Source organism: Rhinopithecus bieti, unplaced genomic scaffold (genome assembly GCF_001698545.2).
Source record: "Rhinopithecus bieti isolate Rb0 unplaced genomic scaffold, ASM169854v2 scaffold_20129, whole genome shotgun sequence".
Taxonomy (NCBI): Eukaryota; Metazoa; Chordata; class Mammalia; order Primates; family Cercopithecidae; genus Rhinopithecus; species Rhinopithecus bieti.
The window spans coordinates 663,672-689,511 of record NW_016809657.1 but is presented as its reverse complement, the minus strand read 5'-3'; the positions used below and the strand labels follow the sequence as shown (position 1 = coordinate 689,511).

At 41.5% G+C, this 25,840-nt stretch overlaps 2 protein-coding genes across 15 annotated transcripts in view; both read left to right on the top strand.

Moving 5' to 3' along the window:
- Nucleotides 1-16,734, top strand: part of PPP3CC (protein phosphatase 3 catalytic subunit gamma) — a 103,468-nt gene extending 86,734 nt beyond the window's left edge. For 2 of the 5 annotated variants that reach the window (XM_017889998.1, XM_017889994.1), the window contains exons 9-15: nucleotides 2,297-2,422; nucleotides 3,399-3,470; nucleotides 6,220-6,246; nucleotides 7,149-7,230; nucleotides 7,850-7,947; nucleotides 15,069-15,098; nucleotides 16,217-16,734. In XM_017889998.1, the coding sequence (XP_017745487.1) occupies nucleotides 2,297-2,422; nucleotides 3,399-3,470; nucleotides 6,220-6,246; nucleotides 7,149-7,230; nucleotides 7,850-7,947; nucleotides 15,069-15,098; nucleotides 16,217-16,401 (620 nt within the window). In that variant the 3' untranslated portion in view covers nucleotides 16,402-16,734. The remainder of the gene's footprint in view (nucleotides 1-2,296; nucleotides 2,423-3,398; nucleotides 3,471-6,219; nucleotides 6,247-7,148; nucleotides 7,231-7,849; nucleotides 7,948-15,068; nucleotides 15,099-16,216) is intronic. The other 3 variants (XM_017889995.1, XM_017889996.1, XM_017889997.1) reach the window with 3 other exon arrangements.
- A 4,459-nt stretch (nucleotides 16,735-21,193) lies between these two features.
- Nucleotides 21,194-25,840, top strand: part of SORBS3 (sorbin and SH3 domain containing 3) — a 30,576-nt gene continuing 25,929 nt past the window's right edge. For 6 of the 10 annotated variants that reach the window (XM_017889986.1, XM_017889985.1, XM_017889983.1 and 3 more), the window contains exons 1-2: nucleotides 21,194-21,365; nucleotides 21,835-21,963. The gene's annotated coding sequence lies outside the window, so the exon portion shown is untranslated. Of the gene's footprint in view, nucleotides 21,366-21,789; nucleotides 21,964-25,840 lie in introns of those variants that run through there. The other 4 variants (XM_017889987.1, XM_017889979.1, XM_017889984.1 and 1 more) reach the window with 3 other exon arrangements.

Sequence of the window (25,840 nt, the reverse complement as noted above, 5' to 3'; positions counted from 1 at the left end):
TCTGTTGCTCTTCTTTTCTCTCTCTTGACCTCTCCCTCTCCTCTCCTCTCCTCTCCTCTCTCTCCTCTCCTCTCCTCTCCTCTCTTCTCCTCTCTCCCTCCCCCTTTCCCCTCCCCGTCCCCTCCTCCCTCTCCTCCTTCCCATCTCTCTCTCTCTCTCTCTCTCTCTCTCTCTCTCTCTCTCTCTTCTCGGTCTTGCCACTTAGGTTTGGGAGCGCAGTGGCGACGATCTTGGCTTTCACTGCCAGCCCTTGACTTCCTGGGCTCAAGTGATCCTTTCCCACTTTCGAGCCTTTCTCAACAGCTGGGACCACAGGTGCATTGCCACCACACCTGGCTTAATTTTAAAAATATTTTTTGTACGTGACTTAGGGTCTCATATGTTGCCCAGAGCTTGGTCTCAAACTCCTGAGCTGTAAGCAATCCTCCTGCCTCGGCCTCCCAAAAGCTGCTGGGTATACAGGTGTGTGGCCACCACACCTGCCCTCTTTCAGTATAATATGTATATATATATTTTTTTTTTTTTTTTTTTTTTTTTTTCAGAGACAGAGTCTCGCTCTGTTGCCCAGGCTAGAGTACAGTGGTGTCCCGAGTAGCTGGGACTACAGGTGCACATCACCATGCCTGGCTGATTTTTTGTATTTTAGTAGAGACGGGGTTTCACCACGTTGCCCAAGCTGGGCTCGATCTCCTGAGCTCAGGCAATCTGCCTGCATCAGCCTCCCAGAGTGCTAGGAGTACTCATATTCTTTAGACTTCTTGGTATCTACAGGTATTTCTTAGTTCCACTGGTTACACGAAAGACCTTTAATCATGATTTTTAAAGATTCTTCTTGTTTTCTTCTGTCCACTGGGAACACACCCAAAGGCAGTTTTGTTTTGTTTTGTTTTGCTTTTTTGAGACAGAGTCTCTCTCTGTCGCCCAGGCTGGAGTGCAGCGACGCAGTCTCTGCTCACTGCAAGCTCCGCCTCCCGGGTTCACGCCATTCTCCTGCCTCAGCCTTCCCAGTAGCTGAGACTACAGGCGCCCGCCACCTCACCCAGCTAATTTTTTGTATTATTTTTAGTAGAGACGGGGGTTCACTGTGTTAGCCAGAATGGTCTCGATCTCCTGACCTCGTGATCCACCCGCCTCGGCCTCCCAAAGTGCTGGGATTACAGGCGTGAGCCACCGCGCCCGGCCCCAAAAGCAGTTTTATAAACTCGTTTCCAGTCATTCACTGTTGAGACTCACCTCCCACTTCTTTTTCCTGTGTAGAAATTGAGGGAGTTGTTGAATAATGATATATGACATATTTACCTAAACTAAATAAATACATACACGTGAAAATAATGGAACGTGTGCGTCATAGCCAGTGTTAGGCTTTTTAAGAGCTAGAGATTATATTTTAATTTATTTTCTTAATAATCTATGGTGTACATTTTAGACATTCAATAACTTAAATTTTAAGAACACTAGATTGTCCTATAACAAAGAAACAGAAACAGGGACGTGACCTATATCTGTCATTTCTAGAGAACTGTTACACCCTATTTTATTTCATGACCACGGAATAATTAAGAGAATAGTGCCAACAACACTGCTGGTGATAGAGGCTAAGGAATTGGATTTTAAGACTTTCAAAATATAAAGAAAATCAGTTTGGCATCAAAGTATGTGTGCAACTCTGAATGCTTAATATTAAACATAGCTTGCTGGCCATATACTGCTGTGTATTGGAGAAATCGGCAATTTTAAAATCCATATATTGAATACAGAGATGATTTAATATAATTTTGAACATTTAATTGTAAATTGCTCCAAGTTTGCCTTTTGTATCTTCCAGTATGAGTTGGTAACTGCACTATATAAACTCCCAGAGAGTGTATACAATATTTAACTAAGGCTAATGACTAGCAAAACAGGCTGTGGCCATTTAATGAGTGATATTTGCCTTCAAAGGAGAGTTGTAATTATAACCATTTGGCCTATAAAAGGAAATTGTGGGGAAATTTTCCTCATGTGGATCTTGAGGGTTATATAGATAGTTACTGTGCAGTGACTCCAAAGTTTCAGTTTCTTTTGTACTTTTATTATATGAGCTCTTCAGGTGACTTTGTTCCTTGGAATAACTCTTAAGAGAATGAACTAAATAAAAGGCTTTAAAATTTTCCATCTGCGCTTTACCTAGTCAAGTCCTGACTTTACAAATGGAAAGTTCTCGAATTCTGTGTAGCAGGTACACAGCTGTACAAAGCATATCAGTTGCCATGCCATGTTCCTCTTTGCCAGATTTTCTTGCTTTTTTCCTTTTTAGCTGCTGTGTTGAAATATGAAAACAATGTCATGAATATCAGGCAGTTTAATTGTTCTCCACACCCCTACTGGCTTCCAAACTTTATGGATGTTTTCACATGGTCTTTGCCTTTTGTTGGGGAAAAAGGTAAGAGAACTAAAGCACGTGTCTCATCAGTTGTTTGGTGACTGAGCACACCTTATATTTGCATGAGCCCCCCCAAGGTTCAGAAATGTTTTCTAATTTTGTTTGTTCTCTACATAGATTTTTTTTTTTTTTTTTTTAGACAGAGTCTCGCTCTGTCACCCAGGCTGGAGTGCAGTGGCACAATCTCGGCTAACTACAACCTCCGCCTCCTGGGTTCAAGCGATTCTCCTGCCTCAGCCTCCCAAGGAGCTGGGATTATAGGCATGTGCCCCTGCACCTGGCTAATTTTTGTATTTTAGTAGATACAGGGTTTCACCATATTGGCCAGGCTGGTCTCAAAGTCCTGACCTCAAGTGATCCGCCCTCCTCAGCCTCCCAAAGTGCTGGGATTACAGGTGTGAGCCACTGTGCCCAGCCTCTACATAGATTTGTAAATGGCATGTAATTGGTTCTTAAATTTTCATACATTATGGTTTTCTTACTGTAAATATCAATTTAAAGTAGCTGACCTACTATGATCAAGATGATAAAACAACATAGTTACTTGTCATTGCCTCAGATTTCTTCACTACTGAAGAGATTTAAACAGAATTTATTGTCCTTACAATTTTATTTGTACAACTACTCACATAAGCTAAGCCTGTTGGACATAGGCCTGTTGGGTTAACTTTGTAAAATGGGAAAAAATTTTATCACGTGTGTATCAGTGTGGGAAGAAGCTCTGAACAGCAACCCAGTAAAATCAAGTAGTTATGCAATAGATCTTCAAAGACTCCATACTTGTACTGGAGCAAGTAATCTACCCAAATTATTTTTAAACCTGAAAGTTTACATTTATGCTACTTTTTATAGCTATTGTTACTAACATAATGATAAATAATTTTTGTTCATGCTTACTTAACGTGTGTTTATTTAGATATACACATTATTTTAGAGAAAGTACCTCATAAATTTTGGATTATTTTGTTTTACATAGTCACAGAGATGCTGGTAAATGTGCTCAACATATGCTCTGATGATGAACTGATTTCTGATGATGAAGCAGAAGGTAAACTTTTCCTCCTTTAAACTAAAACTAGGGAGAGGTTTGGTTTTGGTTTTAGTTGTTTTAGTTTATTTTGAATGATTTTCTTTGTCATATTAAAATAAATTTAGTTCATTGTGGAAAATAAAATTTGAAAATACGAGAAACCATAAATAAGGAAAAAAAGTCACCCCAATCCCATCATCTTATAGATATCCACAGTTAACATCTTAATGTATATGTGTTAGCTGTCTTTTATCTCTGCACATAGCTTCCCTCTGTTTTTTTTCTTTTTAATGAGAATGAGGTCGTGTAATAAGATCTAGTACACTTACTATTTTTGTGGAGTTTCTTGTAGACTAGTTTCTAATGGATCTGTAGTTGTCCATGCTGATCAATGTTTTATCTAATCCCAGTGGTGTTAGATATTGGAGTTTTTCCAAAGTTTTTGCTGACAAAACCCATACAGTTTTGAAAATTTGTATAGATAAAAATGTGCACATTCTCTTAACCAATATTTATTACATGGTTGATATATACCAAGTACTGTACTGTTTATGTCCTTCTCTCAATAAGCTTATTTGCTAGTGCAGGGAGGAAAAACAGTAAATAAATATGTCAGATGAAAGGAAGTAAAGCAATATTAGAAAATCAAGAATAACACTCCTTATTTCCATAGGATGAATTTCTAGAAATTGAATATCTGTGTCAATTAGTACTTAAAATTTCAATTCTGATACAGATAGAAATTTCTGATACAGCCTCTAGATAAAGGCTGTACCACTTTACATTTTGCAAGGTGTGTAGTCACAGTGCAGTCTCTAATACTCTTTATGATACTCGTTATAGTCTGGTGTTGTTAAGTTTTTAATTAAAATTTTAGTTTATATTTTTATGAGACTAATGGACAATTTTTTCTTGTGTTTATTGGTCATGTTTATCTCTCTTTTGTGACTTGTCAATTCATATCTTGTATCCTTTTTTTTTTTTTTTTTGAGACAGTGTTGTTCTGTCACCCAGGCTGGAGTGCAGTGGCGCGATCTTGGCTCACTGCAACCTTCACCTCCCGGGTTCAAGTGATTCTCCTGCCTCAGCCTTGCAAGTAGCTGGGATTACAGGCGCGTGCCACCGTGACCAGCTAATTTTTGTATTTTTAGTATAGATGGGGTTTTGCCATCTTGCCCGGGCTAGTCTCGAACTCCTGAGCTCAAAGTGGTCTGCCTGCCTCGGTCTCCTAAAGTGCTGGGATTACAGGCATGAGCCACCACGCCCAACCCCATTTTGTTTTTTTTTCTTATTGGCGTGTGAGGAATCTTTTTATTCAGTAACATTTTATTATATATGTAGCCAAGTACTTTTTTCCTAGTGTGCTGTGGGAGGTTTGATTGTAAAGGTAGGTCCTGACTTGTCTGAGAATGCAAGAGATTCTGGAAAAGTGGTGGTTACCCAAGCACAAACCGGCCTCATCCTATCCAGGCTCTGTGCTAAGTTGGTTCCCTTAACTGTGAGGATAAACCATCTCCATCATGGAGAAAACAGAACTCCCTTTGGGAATCTAGAGGAAATTACCATACATTCTCATGCTTCAGGTTCTGCACTGAAAATCAACAGCATATGGAAGATAGCTTGCGAGTGTATTTATTTATGGTATAGGAGATCACTATAAGGAACCAGTTCTTCTTGAGGAAGTAGTGCAGCCAAGTGAAAACAAAAGAAAACCGAATATCCCCTGAGCAACATGGTGAAACCCCATCTCTACTAAAAATGCAGAAATCAGCCAGATGTGGTGGCGAGTGCCTCTGGTCCCAGCTACTTGGGGGCGTGAGGTGGGAGGATTACTTGAACCTGGGAGGCAGAGGTTGCAGTGAGCCGAGATCTTGCCACTACACTCTAGCCTGGCAACAGACGGAGACCCTGTCTCAAAAAAACAAACGAACAAACAAAAACACATGTATTTCTTATTCTTTCCCACCACAAACATAAAAATAAATAAATAAATAAAAGGAAGAATGAGCCGGGCACAGTGGCTCACGCCTGTAATCCCAGCACTCTGGGAGGTCGAGGTGGGTGGATCATGAGGTCGAGATCGAGACCATCCTGGCCAACGTGGTGAAACCCCATCTCTACTAAAAATACAAAAATTAGCTGGATGTGGTGGCACACGCCTGTAGTCCCAGCTGCTCAGGAGGCTGAGGTAGGAGAATTGCTTGAACCTGAGAGGCAGAGGTTGCAGTGAGCCAAGATCGCACCACTGCACTCCAGCCTGGCGACAGAGCAAGACTCCATCTCAAAAAAAAAAAAAAAAAAAAAAAAAAAAAAAAGGGAAAACGATTATATCCCCTGAAAAAGAAGCTGTGAAGCTGTAGAATCCATTAAACAAAAAAAACATACTATTCCTACAAAGAGATTTGTTAACTGTTCTGTCCTCCGTTTTGTTCCTTGTTTTGGCATCGTTTATTCCACAAATGATATCTTTGTTTAATGTTATTTTCATGATGTGTGGGGGTAGAAAATGTTGGATGCTCATAGATGTGAATTAATGTAAAACCATAAACTTTTAAGAAATGGAAGAAACTACTGACAAAATAAGTTTGTAATTTAATGTTGTATCATGATTCCAAGGATATCTCTTATGAGCTGGTGAAGATAATAGCCTGTTTCTCTCATTGCATTTCACTGTGATTTTTTTTTCTCTTTTCCATGTAAACATAAATTTCTCTTCTCATATTTCTGTCTTCGTCTCCTTGTTTCTTGGTGTCTCTTCTCCCTGAAGATCACTACATTCCAAGCTATCAGAAAGGTATCTGACTAAAGTGTGCTAAGAGCTTAATGCTTACTCTCTGTCCCACCACAGTCATCTATTGGTTAGACTTTTAAAATTGGTAGTTAAATAATTTCAGAAAGGCTCTCCGTCCTCCCCTTCAGTTTTAATGTGTATGTTTTCTCTGGACCTGTTGCATGATCCGGCAAGGTGTTGAGGGTTGGATGTGAGGAAGGAGAGGCCATGTTTCTTTTTCTGCCTTTTGACTGTAGACACCTGGTGCATGCTGGACCTTGACTTCTCATTTGTGGGCTATTTTCAGAATCTTAGATAAGAAAAAGCCATAAAGTCTCGCATTAACTTTTTCTGTTGTTGCTTTTAAAATAGTGCACGGTTGTAAAAGTAGTATTGTGAGGCAATAATTCACTAATGTAAGTGAAGATTATAGAATGAAAGCAGCACTCACTAAGTTCAGGAGAGCTAGCTGGGTGTTGTGTTTACATACAGAAGACAGCTGCTGGAATGATCACTTGCCATTTGGCAGGCCAAACCCTGCACCCTAAGGTGGCCCACAGCATTGTCAAAAGACATCTTTGCTGTAGCAACTTGCTTGGTGAGGTTTGTTTATGTATGTGTGTATTTCATTCTTTGCTGTGTTCTACGTTTCACAACCACAAATAAGTTCCTACCTCTCATAGATCCACCCAGTCTGTCTCTTTTGTGGCCTCTCATTTTTTACTTCATCTTTTTATCTTCTGGGTCATTTTTTCTCTTGCTCCTTAGAACTTCCTGAGATTTTTGTTTGTTTAAACAAACTTAAGCCTTCATTTCTGTTTTTTAAAAACAATTGTTTCTTTAACTTAAGATACTTCATCCTGAATTTTTTAAAGGCAGCCTATTAACACATCCCTTTAACTTACTTATTCTTTGTATTCTCTAAGGAAGCACTACAGTTCGTAAGGAGATCATCAGGAGTAAGATCAGAGCCATTGGGAAGATGGCACGGGTCTTTTCAATTCTTCGGTAAGGATATCTGTCATTACAGTATGGATTAAAGGCATTTTGAGAGTAAATTAGACGTCGAATTCAGAACAGTTTTTTTAGAATTGGAATTGAGTATTGAAACTGCAGGTCTTTAGGTCGAGTGCAGATTGAATGAACATGTTAAAGCGACTAAAAATGTTCCATCAAACATTCAATTTGTTAGTAGCTTAGATGTAGTGAATGTAGTGGTTTAGTGTGGACTTTCCAACCAGATTGCCTGTGTTCAAATTCTGGCTCTACTTCTTATCTGTGTGATCTTGGGTTTCATCTCTGTGCCTTAGTTTCCTTGCCTGTAAAGCAGAAATAATAAATAGGCCCTAACGCACAGGTTGTTAGGTGTATTAAATGGGATAAAATATGGGAATGTTAGAACAGTGCCTGGCTGTTAAGTGCTTCTAATTGAAAAACAAGAACTGGCTGATTGTTTAAAATGAAAATATTTGTGGAAAACATCCCTTTCTTTGAGTCAGGGAAGGGGTAGGAGGTAGGAGAACCTATCTTCCATCTCTGCTCTCTTTCTTCACTTCCTTCAGTATCTTTGAGTTGCTGAATGGAGGGTTCCCTGGCATTAACCCAGGGCTTTGGTCTTCCTTTGCAGGCAAGAAAGTGAGAGTGTGCTGACTCTCAAGGGCCTGACTCCCACAGGCACGCTCCCTCTGGGTGTCCTCTCAGGAGGCAAGCAGACTATCGAGACGGGTGAGTATGAGAGCTCTCCTCCATGGAAGGTGTGCTCCCGTTACCTAACAGTAAACGGGGGCTTTCCTCAGTGAATGCCACGAGAGCAGTTGGTTATACCATAAGCGGGGAAATGAATCTTCACTCCTACTTCCCTCCATACAGAAAACCTAAATCAGAATGGCTTATTATAACTTCAATGTGAAAAGCAGGATAGTAAAACGAGAAGAAAGTATGGAGAGTAGACACTGGGGTAGGCAGAATCTTTAAGTAGGACACAAAAAAGTACTAACCTTAAAAAGCCAGCCAGGCGCGGTGGCTCAAGCCTGTAATCCCAGCACTTTGGGAGGCTGAGGCGGGTGGATCACGAGGTCAGGAGATGGAGACCATCCTGGCTAACACGGTGAAACCCCGTCTCTACTAAAAAATACAAAAAAAAAAAAAAAACAAGCCGGGCGAGGTGGCAGGCGCCTGTAGTCCCAGCTACTCAGGAGGCTGAGGCAGGAGAATGGTGTAAACCCAGGAGGCGGAGCTTGCAGTGAGCTGAGATCTGGCCACTGCACTCCAGCCTGGGCGACAGAGCGAGACTCCGTCTCAAAAAAAAAAAAAAAAAGAAAGAAAAAAAGCCAGTTGAATTTCATTAAAATTAAGAACTTCTTTTCTTAAAAATACATGATTAAGAGAGGAAAAAGGCAAGACACAAAATGGAAGAAAATTTTTGCAATACACCTGTCTCACAAAGCCCTTGTATCCAGAACATATAAAGAACTATAAATCAATAGGAAAAAACAAATTTCAAAAATGGTCAGAAGATTTAAACAGGCACTTCACAAAAGAGGATATCAAAGTGGCCAATAGACCCGGTGCAGTGGCTCATGCCTGTAATCCCAGCATTTTGGGAGGCCAAGGCAGGCGGATCACCTGAGGTCAGGAGTTCGAGACCAGCCTGGCCAACATGGCGAAACCCCGTCTCTACTAAAAGTACAAAAATTAGCCAGGTGTGTTGGTGGGCACCTGTGATCCCAGCTACTCGGATGACTCAGGCAGGAGAATTGCTTGAACCCGGGAGGCGGAGGTTACAGTGAGCTGAGATTGCGCCACTGCACTCCAGCCTGGGTGGCAGAGTGAGACTCCATCTCAAAAAAAATCAGTGGCCAACAAACACATGAAAAGATGGGCTGGGCACGGTGGCTCTCACCTGTAATCCCAGCACTTTGGGAGGCCAAGGCGGGCGGATCACGAGGTCAGGAGATGGAGACCATCCTGGCTAACATGGTGAAACCTCGTCTTTACTGAAAATATAAAAAATTAGCCAAGCGTGGTGGCGGGCGCCTGTAGGCCCAGCTACTCAGGAGGCTGAGGCAGGAGAATGGCGTGAACCCAGGATGCGGAGCTTGCAGTGAACAGAGATTGCGCCACTGCATTCCAGCCTGGGTGACAGAGCAAGACTCTGTCTCAAAAAAAAAAAAAAAGAAAGAAAATATGAAAAGATGTTAATATTATTACAGTTTTCAATCTAGGAAGTAGATATTAAAACCACAATGAGGGTCGGGAGCAGTGGCTCACGCCTATAATCCCAGCACTTTGGGAGGCTGAGGCAAGCAGATCTTTTGAGGCCAGGAGTTCAAGAACAGCCTGGCCAACACAGCAAAATCCCACTTCTACTAAAAATACAAAAATTAGCTGAGCGTGGTGGTATACTCCTGTAATCCCAGCTACTCAGGAGGCTGAGGCACTAGAATCACTGGAACCCGGGAGGTGGAGGTTGCAGCGAGCCGAGATCACGCCAAGACTGTTTCAAAAAAAAAAAAAAACCACAAAGCACCGCAGTGAGGTACCATTACATACCCACTAGAACAGCTAAAAATTAAAAGTTTGGGCCAGGGCGTGGTGACTCATACCTGTTATCCCAGCGCTTTGGGAGGCTGAGGTGGGAGGATCACTTGAGGCCAGGAGTTCGAGGCTGTAGTACGCTATGATTGTGCCACTGCACTCCAGTCTGGGCAACAGGGCGAGACCCTGTCTCCAAAAAAAAAAAAAAGGTCTGCCAATACCAAGTATTGGTGTGTTTGTGGAGAACTAGAACTAGGTATGTTGCTGAAGTGCTTGTAAATTGATTCAAGCACTTTAGAAAACTATTGGGCAGTAAAGCTAAACATAACGTCTACCCTGTAACGCAGCAATTCCACACCTGGTATATATCCAAGAGAAACTGGATGTGTTCACCAAAGGTTATGCCGGGAATGTTCACTGTAGCTTTATTCATAATAGCTCAAAGCTGGAAACAACCCAAGTGTCCATCAATGGTAGACTACATAAATAAATTGTATTCTAAAATATAAATAAATAAACTGTATTCTATTTATACAACGGAGTAATACTCAGCAATAAAAAATAGCACATTATGGACACATGCTACAACATGGTTAAATCTCATAGACATTACGGTAAACTGCAAGAGCCAGACACAAAAGAGCACAGACTGTCTGATTTATATAATATTTAAGAACCGTTAGACTAATCAGTGATAATAAAGTCAGAATATCACTTTCTCTGGTGGGAGAATATTGTCCCAGAAGGGCACAGGGAACATCTGGAGTGTTAGGAATGTTCTGTATCCCTGTCATGGTGGTAGTTAGACATGTGTATAAATATGTAAGAATGTATTGAGCTGTACACTTCAGATTTGTGCACATGCTATGCCTTGTGTGTATTTTGTACCTTAAAACGGTTTGAGAGAGTTGCGGTTTCTCAATCAGAGAGGGAGTTTGCCTCTTTCCATGCAGCCATATTCTATTCCAGTGCCAAAATCACCTCTTCATTCAGAGTACCAATTCTGAAATTTACCCAGGAGCCGACTTCTTAGGAAAGGGCTTTCTGGAATCCTGGAATGAAAAGATTGGTGTTTGTGAGAATAAACATACAAAGGGAAGGGACAGGAGATCACATTACTGGGTAACTGACACTAGGTATGAAAATTGGTGTTGAAGCATTAATATCTTAAACTAAAGTTTCACTGCTTTTTTTGCTCCCCTTGTTTTGTTGAATTGTTTCTACTTAAGTTATTTTCCCACATCATCCTTCATCTGGCCTTTTTTCTTTTTTTTTTTTTTTTTCCCAAGAGACAGAGTTGCCCAGGCTAGAATGCAATGGCTATTTACAGGTGCTGTCATAGCTCACGGCAGCACCCAGTTCCTGGGCTCAAGCAATCCCCCTGCCTCAACTACTTGAGTGGCTGGGACTATAGGCATGTGCCACTGTGCCTGGCCATCCTACCATTTATAGGAGTCCTTTTCCTTGTGTAGAAATTTCATTGCTATTGACTAATAGGGACAAACCCATTTTTTTTTCTTTTTTTGGAGACAGAATCTTGGTCTGTTGCCCAGGCTGGAGTGCAGTGGCACGACCTTGCCTCACTGCAACCTCCGCCTCCTGGGTTCAAGCAATTCTCCTGCCTCAGCCTCCCAAGTAGTTGGAACTACAGGCGCACGCCGCCATGCCCGGATAATTTTTTGTATTTTAGTAGAGACAGAGTTTCACCATGTTGCCCAGGCTGGTCTCAAACTCCTGAGGTCAGGCAATCCGCCTGCCTCAGCCTCCCAAAGTGCTAGGATTACAGGCGTGAGCCACCATGCCCAGCCGTTTTTTCCTTTTTATAAAATTGAATTCCTCCTTCTCTTTCAAATTGAATACTGAAATATTAGAGTTCAGCTATTTAGAAGGAAGTCTGAACATTTTCTCTTTGGAAGTATAGTTTATTTTCCTAGTTCCTTTAGTTTCACAGAAAGTATCAGTAAACTATTTCCAGTTGAATATTTTTCTCAAATGTGCAGTTTTTTTTGTAAGCAGAATATGTTCCCACCATTGCTTTGCTTGGTAATTAGTCATCTGAGATATTCCGAGAGCAGCTCTGATAACAAAGATATCTTAGAGTAATAGGCAGTAACATGAGTTAAGAGAAAAAAAGGAGTGTCCTATAACATCCTTATGTGAACATTATGCAAATTTGCTGACCAACAAAATTGTTGTTTTAACTGAAACCAACTTTGTCTAAACCTTGAGAAAGCAAATCTTCAAATCAGGGCTGAGCAACAGAATTATATAGCTGTGTTATTTGGAAAGTTGTTTCTAATTCTTGGTCATCTTTTGGGCTCAGCCCCAATGTATGAGTTGAATATAAGTGTTTTAATCAAGATAGGACCATTTATTGATACTTCCAAAATTGATAGAAATCTTCAATCATGTGTGAGAACAAAGGTAAAGTTGGAGCCAACTTTTTAGAGTTTCTTGTTCTTACTGATTCACAGGAAGTGCGTTTATTCTGTTATTTTCACATTGGAGTCTCAGTTCCACCGGCTCATTGGCGAACTGGAGCATTAACTAAAAAAGACCTTTTATTCATATAACTTTACTTTTATTCATATAACCAACAGTATCCCATATGGCCATGTAACATATATTCATGTATGCCCCACCTTGATCTAAGAGGGACTGGCATGAGTTACAGTAAACATAAAACACAGTGGAGTAAAATAAATATGCTTGGAAATTGAAGCACAAAGGAAAACAAAAATAAAGCGAATAGTTAGCCACAAATTTGACTCTTAAGAATCCCAGTAGCCAAAATAGTGGGGAAAGCCAAGGACAGGACAAGATTCATGAAGACCATCAGATTAAAACAGATCAGTTATAAACTGGACTACATCAAAATCAAAAACTCTTGTACTGCAAATGGTGCTATCAAGAAAATGAAAAGACGACCCACAGAATGGTTGAAAATGTTTTCAAATCATATATCTCCTAAGAGATTGGTATCTTGAAAGTATACTCTTACAACTCAATAAGACAACCCAGTTAAAAATGGGTAAAGAATTGAATTGACATTTTTCCCATGAAGACATACAAATGGCACATGAAATGATGTTTGACATCATTAGACATTCAGAAAATGCAAATCAAAACCACAATGGGATACCACTTCATAGTCGGTAGGATGGCTGTGAAAAGACAGCAGTTAATAAGAAGTGTTGATGAGAATGTAGAGAAATTGGGACCTTCTTAACACTGCTGGTAGGAATGTAAAATGGTACAGCTGCTTTGGAAAACATTCTGATAGTTCTTCAAATGATGAAACATAGAGTTGACTTACTACTCAGCAGTTCCAGTCACAGCTACATACCCCACAAAGAAAAGAAAATATGTCCTCGCAAAAATTTGTACACAAGTGTTCATAAATGACATTCATCATAATAGCCCAAAATGGCATTTTTATAATAGTCAAAAGGTGGAAAAAAGCAATTGTCCATAAACTAGATAAACAAAATGTGGTAAACACAATGGAATACTATTCATCCATAAAAAGGAAAGAAATGCAGGTATACATGTCAACATGACTGAACCTTGAAAACATTACGCTAAGTGAAAGAAGTCAGTCACTACAGACCACATATTATATGTAGTCAGTCACTACAGACCACATATTATATGATGCCAGTCGTATGAAATGTCCAGAACAGACCAATCTACAGAGAAAGTAGATTGTGTTCGACTAGGATTAAGGGGAAGAGGTGAGAGAAGGAAATGGGAAGTGACTGCTAATAAGTCGGGGGGTTTCTCATTGAGGTGATGAAAATATTCTAAGCACAGATTGCGGTGATGGTTGCACAACTCTATATTAAAACCTTTGACTTGTATACTTTAAACAAGTGAATTTTGTGGTATATGAATTCTGTTTCAGTTAAGATGTTAAAAAGGAAAAAAAAGTTCAGGTAGTTTGATATGACTGTTTCTTATAATGGCCCTTACTGCAGGCTACTATCTTTATACCCAATGCGAATAACAATTCTGGGAGGGCCCCAAACAACGTCATATCATACACATTTTACCATGTAGCTTTTAAGCTCTAATTAGACCAACACTCAGTATACAGTTTCAGCAATGCTTTGTTCTCCCACTTCCTAACAGTGACATCAGTGATGTGCTGTTAGAAGGCACTGTAGCTTTCTTGTCAAGGGTATTTGTTCTACTTAAGGAGATTAGAGAGGGTGTGACAGTGATTTAATACATGCCTACCTATGGTTGACAAATGAAAGCACTTCGTAAGTAGATTCCAATTATCCATTTTTCACATTGCTTTAGGTATTTAATGTTGTAGTTCTTTCCATTTCTTTTCTCATATTGATATATAAAGTCTTGGGAATAGCAGCATACTGTTACTGCTCATTATTCTTCCCTGCCTTCTTTTGGCAAATTGGTACTGGAGTAACTGACAGAGTTCTCCTAATAGGATCTTTCTTGCTGCACCCTGTACCTTTTCATATATTAGCGTTTTTACTGTCTGAGAAAGGAGATGCAAGGGAGTTTACCTGTTGGTACTAATTTTTAAGTTGCTTCCTTTTCCATTGCTAAGAAAGAAGAGGGATTTCTTAGTTATTGGCCTACTCTCTTGAACACTGTGTGGAAGCCATATGAATTGTAAACATCAGCCTCTGCTATATTTTTAAGCCCAGATGGGTACACACATTTGCATTAGGAATTCAGTAGTTCTATGCTTTTGTTAACTTCGTACTCCACTCCTGGACAAGGAATAACCCTTCACATGGAACCTATTTTTCCTCTCCTTCCAAATGCCAGTCTGCTGTTTAAAGGCCACTCTTTTTTTTTTTTTTAATGAAGTAATTAATAGGACAGTTGGACTGCAAATAAGTCACTTGAGAGCAATAAGATGTAGTTGTAAATAAGCTTTTTGAATAGGACCCAGCAGTAGCTCATTTAATATCACCTGAGCTATTTTACAAACTAAGGATTATTGTGATGTCAAACTATTTGATTCTACATGTTGTTTCGATATGTGGATGTCAAGATATAAAGTAGCAGTTGGCTATTTAAATTGAAGAGAGCAATGTTCAATGTCACCCGAAATGTTAAAAATATTAGAAACTCTCCCCACCCCATATTCCTCCCACCCCAGTTGAGTCTCTGGCAATAATCTTCTCGCTTCTCTAACTAGTTGACTTTCATTGTGGATGGGGATAGGCTAAAAAATGGGCCCCTGGGATGGCTGTGCTGCCAGCAGTGCTGTTGGTTTACTCACTCTTTTTCTGTCTTCATTTTTGCATGCTACTGCTCCTGCCCTCTTACAGCCACAGTAGAAGCGGTAGAGGCCCGGGAAGGTATGGCCGTATTACTCTGATAGATGTGATCCATGTGTCTGTGTACTGGTTTTTCAAAGCTTTATCAGCATTTCAAATATTTTATTATTGCATCACCAGAACTGTAACAGTGAGAAAAGGAATAGTTGTTTCTAGGCATGTTAACGAAGCAGGTGTTTCCTTTGTGTCCTATCTTTACATTAATTTTAAATAACCTTCACCACAGCTACAGTTTTTGTTTTTTTTCTGGGCTTTATCAGCTTTAATACAATGGCAGAAGCTTAAGCAGCTGGTCATGAGAGGTCAAGTGGTTTACTTGTGTATCCCTTCCTTGTACAAGAGACATCCATTTGGTTCTAAAGAGAGCCGAATAGGTCAGCCTCTTCAGCGATTCTAAAAGACTGCAAGAGCAGAGGCAGAAGTAGACTGGAATTTAGTTCATTTCTGAGGTTGCCCTAAGGTAGGCAAGTTAAATTAACTTTGTTTCTATGAAAACCATTGGAATTGATAAACTTGTATTATACATGTAATTGTTTTATTAGGTAAGATGGTTCAAAATGGGAATGCCTTTCTTTGGTGATACAAAAGTTGAATCAGAAAGAAAATATCTAGAAGCTATTTTAAGGTTTTAACTTATGTACAGCTCCTGGTTGTGCAAGATAAAAAGCTGTCCTAAACAAAAAGATTAGCTCTTTTGTTACCTTTTTTGTGTGTGGTCTATGTGGTCTTTGTGCTAAAAGCAACTACCTGGGTTCAACTTGTTCAGTTATTCTAGTGTTGCCTTTGTTCTAGCATTGCGTATGTTTGTAGTGCATAAGACACTCTTTCTTAAATGTATTGGGGCCCAGTAAGTACTTGTTAGCTTTTTGTTAGGTATATGTCTACCATAATTATGCATATAGAGCTTTTATGAAAATTTCTTTCACAATTTCAGCTGCCCTTTGGGCTTTAAGGAAGCAGTAGCTTCAGACAAGACTGATTCAGGCAAACATTGCCCATGACTTTCACCAGACATGTGCTTCATAGCCACCTTTCTGTGTGCTTCTCTAGGAGGTTGCTGTGTGCTAAGAAACTTTTTTTAAGCTTGTTGCTTTGCTGCCTAATTGAGCTCTCTCCACCTGCTTCCTGTTTTTCTGTAGCCATCAGAGGGTTCTCGCTTCAGCACAAGATCCGGAGTTTTGAAGAAGCACGAGGTCTGGACCGAATTAATGAACGAATGCCACCCCGAAAAGATAGCATACATGCTGATGGGCCAATGAAATCTGTAACCTCAGCACACTCACATGCTGCACACAGGAGCGACCAAGGGAAGAAAGCCCAGTAATGACTTAGAGTCCTGCCGTGGCTCAGGTGGATCTAAAACTCAAGAACAAATTTTATTTATTTATTATTGGAAAATGAAAAGCAACTCAAACAATTTCAACCTGGAGGTGCATTTATAATTCAGTCTGCATTTATTCTGTAAAAGGTGACTGTTTTATAAATTCTTTTAATTTATGTTCAATATATATAAAAAGTGTATCTGTTTTTCCCTTTTCTCTCCATAATTTTAAAAAATGAATCTGATTGTTGTCAACACATTTGTGAAGTCTTGTGCTATAAAGGGGAACTTCCCCTAATAAAGGGCCTTGGAAACCTGCTGGGTTTCTGACTTGAACTAGTCAGTCTTCATTATTGTTTTTTGGAAGTTAATGTCTTGTCTTTCATGTAAGACTAATAACTTTTCAAATGCAAGAAGATTTTTTTCCTTTTCATTTTTTTCCTTTCTGCTGGGTGCCACTGAAGAAAGTCCTCTTAGATTTCAATGGCTAAAACTGCTTCTCTTCTTATGGGAAACTGGATCATAGTAGAACTTCAAAGTGAATAACCCAAACCCAGTGATTTTAAGGGCGAAGAGAAATGTTTTCCATAATAACCTACTTTCTCTGGACTCTCAGTTCCTTTAAATATGTTCTAGTAAAACAAAATAAAAAATAACAAGGGATGTTCTTAGAGTTACTTAAAATTTGTTCATCTGACCATGGGCATGATTGGTTTAAATTTCCTTAGAACTTTGGAGGAGAAATATTTTCAGAAAGCTTTCACAGTTGCCAGATTCTTGTGCTTTCATTTTTGAACCCCAGGTGACTTCTATAAAGGAAGTCACTTTCTAAATACTTGATAAATGCCCTCAACAGCACCTTCTACAGCAGGATGTATATACACCCTTCTAGGCTGTTGGCATCAGCTCTCCCATCTGCCTTCCCATCATCCTTCTGTTGTTCCCTGTCAGTATTACTGAAACCAGCTGGGGTAGTAGAAACTGACAAGAGTTCAATGGTCTCCTTGTGAATTGAAGGTCTTGCTAAAGGACATTGGATAAGTGAGGATTTCCTGTCTTCTATATCAGTTACTCTTTAGGTTGAATGGTATTTCAGCCTCCATTAGCATATTTTGAAATGCAAAAAACAAGTGTTCAGATGTAGTTTGTGAATTATTTTCCCTTAGTTTGATTTTCAAGTCACAACCAACTAGTGAAGGAAATTTTGGGGCAACTTAGGCTCCCATTTTGGCCAGCCTCATCTCAGGATCCGTGTCATAATACTCATTGGTCAGCTCTGCAGTGAATGTACATGCCTGAGAACATTACATCAGAGCATGGAACATGCACATTTATGGCATTCCTTAGTGTTATTTGTGATGTGGCTGGCAGTCTAGCACTAAAGCAAGTATTTCAGACAGTAATACGTCATATTGGGAGTTTCCAGGAAACCAGAAAAACAAAGAACAACATAATTTTGGTGTTTTTTTCCCCCAAAAAAACCATACTTTTCATTAGAAGAATGAAGACTTAGCCCATCTATCTCTGTTTTCCTGTACCTTTTTTCTAACAGTTCCTGATTTGTTTATGGCAGAAATCAAAGCACTCTTAGGGATTGGAATCTGCCTGCATGGATTGCTCCGTTAATAAAAAGATAAGAAGGAGATAAAGGATCTCTGAATGGGTTGTGAGTAAAACCTGTGAAAGAAGGGAGAAAAAGTCTCTAGTAACTGTCTTTTCCTGATTGTCATTGAACCTAAATTGGGTATTAAGCACCTAGATATCCTTATGTTCCTTTCTCTTCCAATCCTAGGATTAGAAAAGAGCTTGTCTTGGGAAATTTCACTGATGAAAGTCATTCCACATGACAGATTGCAGAGTTGCTAGTACCTTATCCCTTTCTCCTTTTCATTAAGGCTGTTGTTACACATATACAATCCACAGGGAGAAACCACTCTTACAGGCCTCCATCAGCAGGCAGTAGTAGAAATAGTTACTGTAAATCCTTTTAAGCAAAAAATAATAGTTTGTTAGGGATGATTATTTAGGAATGGCTTCACTATTGTCTCAAAAAGCAGAATGATAGAGCAAGTTTCCTTAACAGAAGCATCACAGAATTATATACAGTACTTCACTGGTTCCTTCTGAGCTGTCGAGGAATCAGCCAGAGTAGAGAGGTTATGTGGTCCTGGTTCAAGAAAACCTGAGTGAGTTTTAGAGCAGCACTAACTTTTTTTTTTTTTTTTTTTTTTTTTTTTTTTTTTTTTTGGTGAGACGGAGCCTCGCTCTGTCGCCCAGGCTGGGGTGCAGTGGCGATCTCCGCTCACTGCAAGCTCCGCCTCCCGGGTTCCCGCCATTCTCCTGCCTCAGCCTCCCGAGTAGCTGGGACCACAGGTGCCGCCACCACGCCCGGCTCATTTTGTATTTTAGTGGAGATGGGGTTTCACCGTGTTAGCCAGGATGGTCTCGATCTCCTGACCTGGTGATCCGCCCGCCTCAGCCTCCCAAAGTGTTGGGATTACAGGCGTGAGCCACCGCGCCCAGCCAGAGCAGCACTAACTCTTAAGAGGAGGCTAGATTTGAAAAGTCTGTTGAATTCTAAAGGTAAAGTTATCCCTTCCGTTCTGTAGCTGTTTTAATGTAAAGAACAGCTTCCAAGGTGGCTGGACCCCTGCCCTGGGTTTGCTCTCAGGCTACTTTTCCTGCCTAGGGCCGTGATTCAACAGACATTTTAACTGCTGTTAAAGCTCTGCAGTCTTGGTGTTTTCAAAGTCTCTTCTGTTTTATTGAATGTTTCCCCCTGTGTGTGCGTAAAGATACTATAAACAGTTTTATTGTGTTCTCCGTCACAGGACCTTCCTTGTGGAAGGCCCACGGGGACCTTCTTTTTCTGCAACTTCTCCCATTTAGGAAAACAAAAACAATTTCCCAGGCATGTCAGGACTTCTTTGTAAACTTTTCTGAAATACCGTTTTGAAAATGATGCTTCACATGGAGCCAGTTTCTCACTTTTGGTGACATACATATCACAGGACATTTAAATCGATCGGATGATTATTTCTTTTAAAAATTTGAAAACTCCGGCCGCTGGCGGTGGCTCAAGCCTGTAATCCCAGCAACTTTGGAGGCCGAGACGGCGGATCACGGAGGGTCAGGGAGTCTCGGAGACTAGTTCCTGGCTAACACGGGGTGAAACCCCGTCTCTACTAAAGAAGAATACAAAAGAGCTAGCCGGGCGAGGTGGCTGGGGCCGTGTAGTCCCAGCTACTCGGGAGCTTGAGGCAGTGAGAATGGCGTGAACCCGGGACGGCAGAGCTTTGAGGTGAGCTGAGATCCGCCAGCTGCCAGTCCAGCCGGGCGACAGAGCCGAGACTCCGTCCTCAAAAAAAAAAAAAAAAAAGAAAAAAAAAAATTTGAAAACTCGATGTAAGTTCAAAACATATATCCCTTTTGATTTCTGTGTTCTGAATGTTTAGAGCAAAAGCAAAACAAGCCAAGGGTGTGTGTGTGTATGTGTGTGTTTGTGTGTGTGTGTGTGTGTGTGTCTTTAATAGAATGCTGAAACAAAAATAGCCTTCGTTTTCCTTAAAATCTCAAAGTAACACTTTGGTTACAAGTAGAGACATTGCTGATTTGCTGGTCTTTTGTGACTGGATATTGATTGGCAAGGTAAGAATTGCTTATCACACTCTGATGAGCTTGATACTGCTCCTTGCCTAGGAGTAAAAGACTCAGCCTCTCCAGCAACATCAGTATTTTTCACATCTTTCATTGCCTTTTTTGGTTCTTCCATGAACAATTCAGTGAGGCAAGATTCTATCAATAGCAAAGATTTGCCACTTTAAGTTTAGCTTTCTTTGCTGTCCTCATAACTTAGGGATGATTTCCTGACTGACATTGTTCAAAATAGGAAGAGAGAAACCCTTATTTGTTTTGTCAATAGACTATTGTTGAATGTCATTAAGGAGCAAGGGTAAGATTTTTAAAAACTGGATAACTTTGGGGCCTCTTTAGCCTTTTTGGCATTGTTCCTTAGATCCTCTACCCTCTGAGTGCTTTAAAAACACACAGTTTGAGGTGCAGCTGATCTCTATAGGAAAAATGTAAGCCATGCCTGCATGAGACACAGCTGGGCTTGCTGTTCATGGTCATCACTCAGGAGTCTCTCTAGCCTCAGAATGAGTAAGGCTAAAATCTGTTCCCTTTACCCTGCCCTATTTTATGTAAATAAATAAATCTCCAAAATTTTCTACTGTACCTTATCTATAAAGTTTAAGCTCTTAAGAATTTTCATCCAAGCTGGGCACGGTGGCTCACGCCTGTAATCCCAGCACTTTGGGAGGCTGAGGCCAGTGGATCACGACGTCAGGAGATTGAGACCATCCTGGCCAACATGGTGAAACCCTGTCTCTACTAAAAATATAAAAATTAGCTGGGTGTGGTGGTGCATGCCTGTAATCCCAGCTACTTGGGAGGCTGAGGCAGGAGAATCGCTTGAACCAGGGAGTTGGAGGTTGCAGTGAGCTGAGATCACACTGTTGCACTCCAGTCTGGTAGACAGAGCAAGACTCCATCTCAAAATAAAAAAAAATTTTCATCCTGACCAATCTGGGTGACCAATCAGTTAAATTGGTTTAGGAAGAACTTGCCCTAGATTGGTTGATGCATAATTTTATTTTACTAATTATCGGGTTTTTCTCTCTTGATCTCTGCATTGAAAATTATTTCCTAAGCCATAAAGATTTGTTGAGGTACCATTCTAGAATCCCCAATACTTATTCTAGTTGTTATAGTAACAGTGGAACCCAAGTTTCTCCTAAAGCATTACTCAGCTTTCCTTGCCCAGGCAGAAAAGATGTCAGAGGGAGGGTGAACCCAGGGCCCATCTGTGGGTATGGGCTCCAATTTCCTAAATTGTTTGTGGTTATAACCATGGCTTCCACCTTGTCTGGCACCCGGTCCACATCTTTTCTGAGATCTGCTAGAAGGTGAGTAAAGGACAGCATAGGAAGGCCCAACAGTGGATTGAGGAGGGTCGGGTTATCTGGAGGACAGGGCCCAAAACTGGCTTCCCACAGTCCCTTTCAGTATTGCTGTGATGAGATGCCCGGAGGAAAGCTGTCAGAAAGAGCAGATGTGTGTAGAGGAAGAAAGTTGTGTAGTGGAAGGACAGTGTTGTTTACTCTTATCTTGAGTGTGAGTAGAGAACTGTATTAACAATAGGGCTTTGTGCCATTGACAGTGTGAAAGAGGGAGCCTATATTACATTGGGGCTTGGGACCTGACCTGCCTATATCTAGCCAGCCAGAGTGAATGGGGTCAGTGTTAGCTGCCTTCATCTATGCAGTCACAAAGGTAAAGATGATACTGGAGAGTATATTCCCTCCCAGGAGGCCTTGGCCTCACACCCCTGCCACCTTGGCAAGACCTGCTAAATAACACCTTTGTCTGAGACAGGGTTATGCCTCATCTCCTCTTCTATGCCCTCATGACAAGTCTAAGTGGCTTCAGATCAAGAAGCGAGGACATGGAGGCGGACCGTCCCTCTGAGCGGCTCTAAAGTAGGGCCCAGCACACTGCCTTCCAGTAAGTTCTTGCCCACATTCCTTCACTCCCTTGAGGTAGATGTCTCCAAATACTCTTAACATGAAATGCATGTAATGAGGAGCAGGCCTATCATAGATCTTGATTTGGGGCAATAAAGATGTGTTTTTGTCACAGAACTTTTGAGGATGACATTGTAAATCCCTAACTTTTCTTTTCTTGGTGCATGGTGACCCCAATAGCTGTTTTTTTTCCAATAGATCTGTCAGCAGACATTTTCCAAGATGGGGTCCCAGTATTCCTTCCTAAATGGTGAGGTGGTCAGACGTCAGACTAACTGGTGGTGTGATATTTTTTTCAAGGTTCTTCTGAATGATGGATTTTTTGCTTGTGCTTAAGAGATTGCCTACCTTTTCTTGCTTTCAGCTATGTTGAAGAAAGTGGGGGAAATGTTACTTATTGGCCGAAATCATCTAATGTCTTTTTTGTGAACAAGAAATTAATTTGTTAGGACTTTTGACTAAATTAGAGGTCATCTTAAGATTTTAAAAAAAGAAGAAAACACCCTTAAAATTAATTGATAACTTTATTGGCTCCCTGTGTCTTTATTTCCTATATTTTCTGGTGGAGGTACTTATATTTGGCTTTTACTCATTTAACAATTCCAGAGGCCAGGAGAAAGCCTGGCTTTTGATGTCTGGCCTCTGACGATGCCAAGGAATTCCCCTCCCAAGGGAGGGAATCCCATCGCAATAAAAAGGACCTCTTTCTTTCCTCTCTCCAGCCCTTTCATTTTAAAGCAGCTATGGTGGCCACAACGTGTTTCTGTTTCTCCCAACTCAGAATCCACTCCCTAACCCTGGCCTCCTCCTTGCTCAAGTCCCAGCCCCCTCTGCAGCTTCTCCAATAGAGGCTGCTACTTGAAGAAAAGGAATAAAGACATCCCAGAAAACATACATTCTTTACCAAGGATAAAAACAGTTTTGTATTCTTGTAATATAATGACCGTGCATGTGATCCTAATAATAGACATGGTGAATTCCATCTTGGAGAAGTTAAGGCAGCCAAAGAGGATTTGAACATGGAGCTGGCCCACCAAGAACGGGAAGTGTCAGACTAGCCTTTTCATTCCTCTGAAAAGTAGAAATATGAGGTGCTGTGGATTCACAAGGAAAAACAAGCTCCCCTGCGCAAGTGGGGAATTGGGGATACAGAAAGAGCCGGGGCCCTGGAGAGTAAAGTGTGTCAGTGAGGGGACTCTACAGGTTATGGCAGTACAGGTAGAAAGGCTAAATCCAGCACTGCCAGGCCCCAGTGAGATGACTTTTACACTAAATACAGCCACGTTAAGGGCCACAGTGCAGTTTACAGGCCAGAAAACAGGCCCAGGTTTCTAATTTCCAATAAGATGAGTATGCATTGTGTTCTTTGTTATCCCAATGGCATCCTGATGTAGCAATGTCCCTATTCCTTAGCTAAACCTTCAGTAAAATTAGGTAAGATTTGCCCATATTTCTGGAATTGTGGAAAGATTTTAAAGAGCCTGGAAATGAAGGACTTCAGTGCAAATTCATATTAATCTGTTGTTCCATCTAGATCTGCTCCTCACTTGGTTGCCTCCTGCATGTAATTGCATGGTCTTGCTTTTTTTTTTTTTTTTAATTACAGCTTTCAGGCTTTAGAAAGAAAATGTAATTTTGATACAGTGGATGAATAATTTAATGGTAAATGAAGCAGACTTTTTAATGTTGATGCTGTTAAGGAGAAGGTTAATCATAGAATTCAAGGAGGTGGGAAGACAAGGTTATTCTTTGTTTGGAGGCCAGAGCCGTACTTTATGGTATCCACTGGGCCAGCAGATCAGCCCTCTTATCCTACCCATCGCAGTCTACCTGAGCTGGGAAAGAAGGCTGATGCAGACCTAATTTCCCAGCTCCTGGGTCTGTGCCCTCCTTTGTGGCTGAGTTGACTTGGCTAGGTTTTCCCTCTGAGGTCATCACTTATTTATCCTTCCCTTATAAAATCTACTCTCTAGAGCTGACAGCCACTTGTTTGTTTCATCTTTCCTGAGAACTAAGAGAGGTTCACCCAGCTCAGTTCTTCTCAAAGACACCCCATCTGTGCATTGTGCTTATTTTCTCATCCATGAAAAGAGGAAGAGAGAACAGCCGTGGATGTGATGTCAGCATCAAAACTTCCTTGAGGATAGGCGGGATAAACTGGGCAAACGGCTGAGTTATCCCGCAGCCTTTGGGAGACTGGCCCTGAGAACCCAGAATAGATGCCTATTACATCATGCATGTGCTATGGAAAGGTCTGTGCCAGGCAAGCCTGAGAGCCTCATTCTCTATTCCTAGGGGTTCCATGCACCTATCCCGGCTGCCAGACTCCAACACCCACCATACTTGACCTGTATTTTCCCCCCCAGATCCCTCACTCTGTATACAGTGACTCTACCAGAAATATTGAATTCCAGATGAGCCAAGTCATGCCATTGTCAGCATAGAAGGCCCTTTGAAGCCCCAAAATGGGTCATTTGCACTCTCTTCTTCTGCCTGCTCCTGTTCCCATGAGTGGTTGGCATGGAAAGGGCCATCAGTAGAACTTGGCTGGCAACATTTGCAGGAGCAGGAATCAAGAGAGGACCCAGGAGAAAGGAATGGAGCCCAGGGGATGAAACATAGTCCAGATTCTTGCTGGTGTGTCCATGTGACTTGGTTTCAATTCCTCACCATTGTGTCACTGTGGCCTTCTAGAGAAGTCCAAACTGCTGGAAACGGGCAGTGCTTTCTGTGCTAACCCCTTCTGGTCTAACTGCTCAGCTTAGAGGAAGGAAGAAAACACTCAGAATTCTAAGAGCAAAACCCCAAAAAAAATCTACTCGAAGCACCTGAAGTTCATCCCTGGGGAGGAGAAGAAAGGAAGAGCAGATGCCCTGTATCTCCATAGGGGTACTGAGGCACAGAGCTAGGGCCGCCTAGCTGTCCAGGGTAGATCTCAGAGGGTGACTCATCTGAATTGCCGATTCCAAGCACCAGAGCAAGGTGCTCCTCAAGAACTGAGTCCGGGTTCATGTCTTCTGGGACCCCTGGCTTCCCTCTTCCCACTTGAGAACTAAAACTGGGTGTTCTGCCCACCCCGCTCACCCCGCCTTCACTTCAGTGCTCTTTCCCCTTATCTGTCATCCTTGGTGACAGAGGTTGCTTTTCAGAGTGACCCGCATTCCACCACCTTCTCCCCCTCCCTGTGAAGAGCCACATTTACTGGTAGTCCCCTGGCTCATCCTCCCCTGCAGGTGGGGGAGGGGGGGCAGGGGATGTGGACAGACCCCTGTTGACAGTGATGTTGGGGACTACCCACAGAACAAAAGGTGCAGCCTCAAGGGCTTGAGCGGGGGATACTGGTGCCTGGGATCAGGTAGCTGGGAAAATAGGGCAGTTACGTAACTGTGTTTACTGTGGCTCAGGTGGCTCTGAGAAGGCAGAGGCAGCCCCTGACAAAGGGCAGTGCCAGAGGTGGGGAAGCGGCAACTCACAGGGAGGGAGGTCCCTCTTAGGGGAGTTGTGCTTGCAACGGGGAGAGTGCAGTGGGATTTGGAAAGGAAAGGAATCTGTTCTGTTGTTGACAGCCAGCTGGCCAGCCGCCTTATCTAGGACCATCTTCCCAGCCTTAGCTTCTCCCTAACCATGCCAGCTGTGGAGGTAGCAAGGGGAGCTGAGCTAGAGGGAGGCGTCGGGAAATCTGACACCTGGTTCCTGGCTCAATCTCCAAACCTTGCTACCTTTCCCTCCTTAATCTACTTTTCAAAGAGAACGAATTATTCTCTTTAGATAAGGGCAGAAAGGGAGGAATCAGTCAAATTTCCTTATGTTTTCCCTGCTCTGTGGTCCTCTGTCTCCCATCCTCTCGGCTGTGAGGC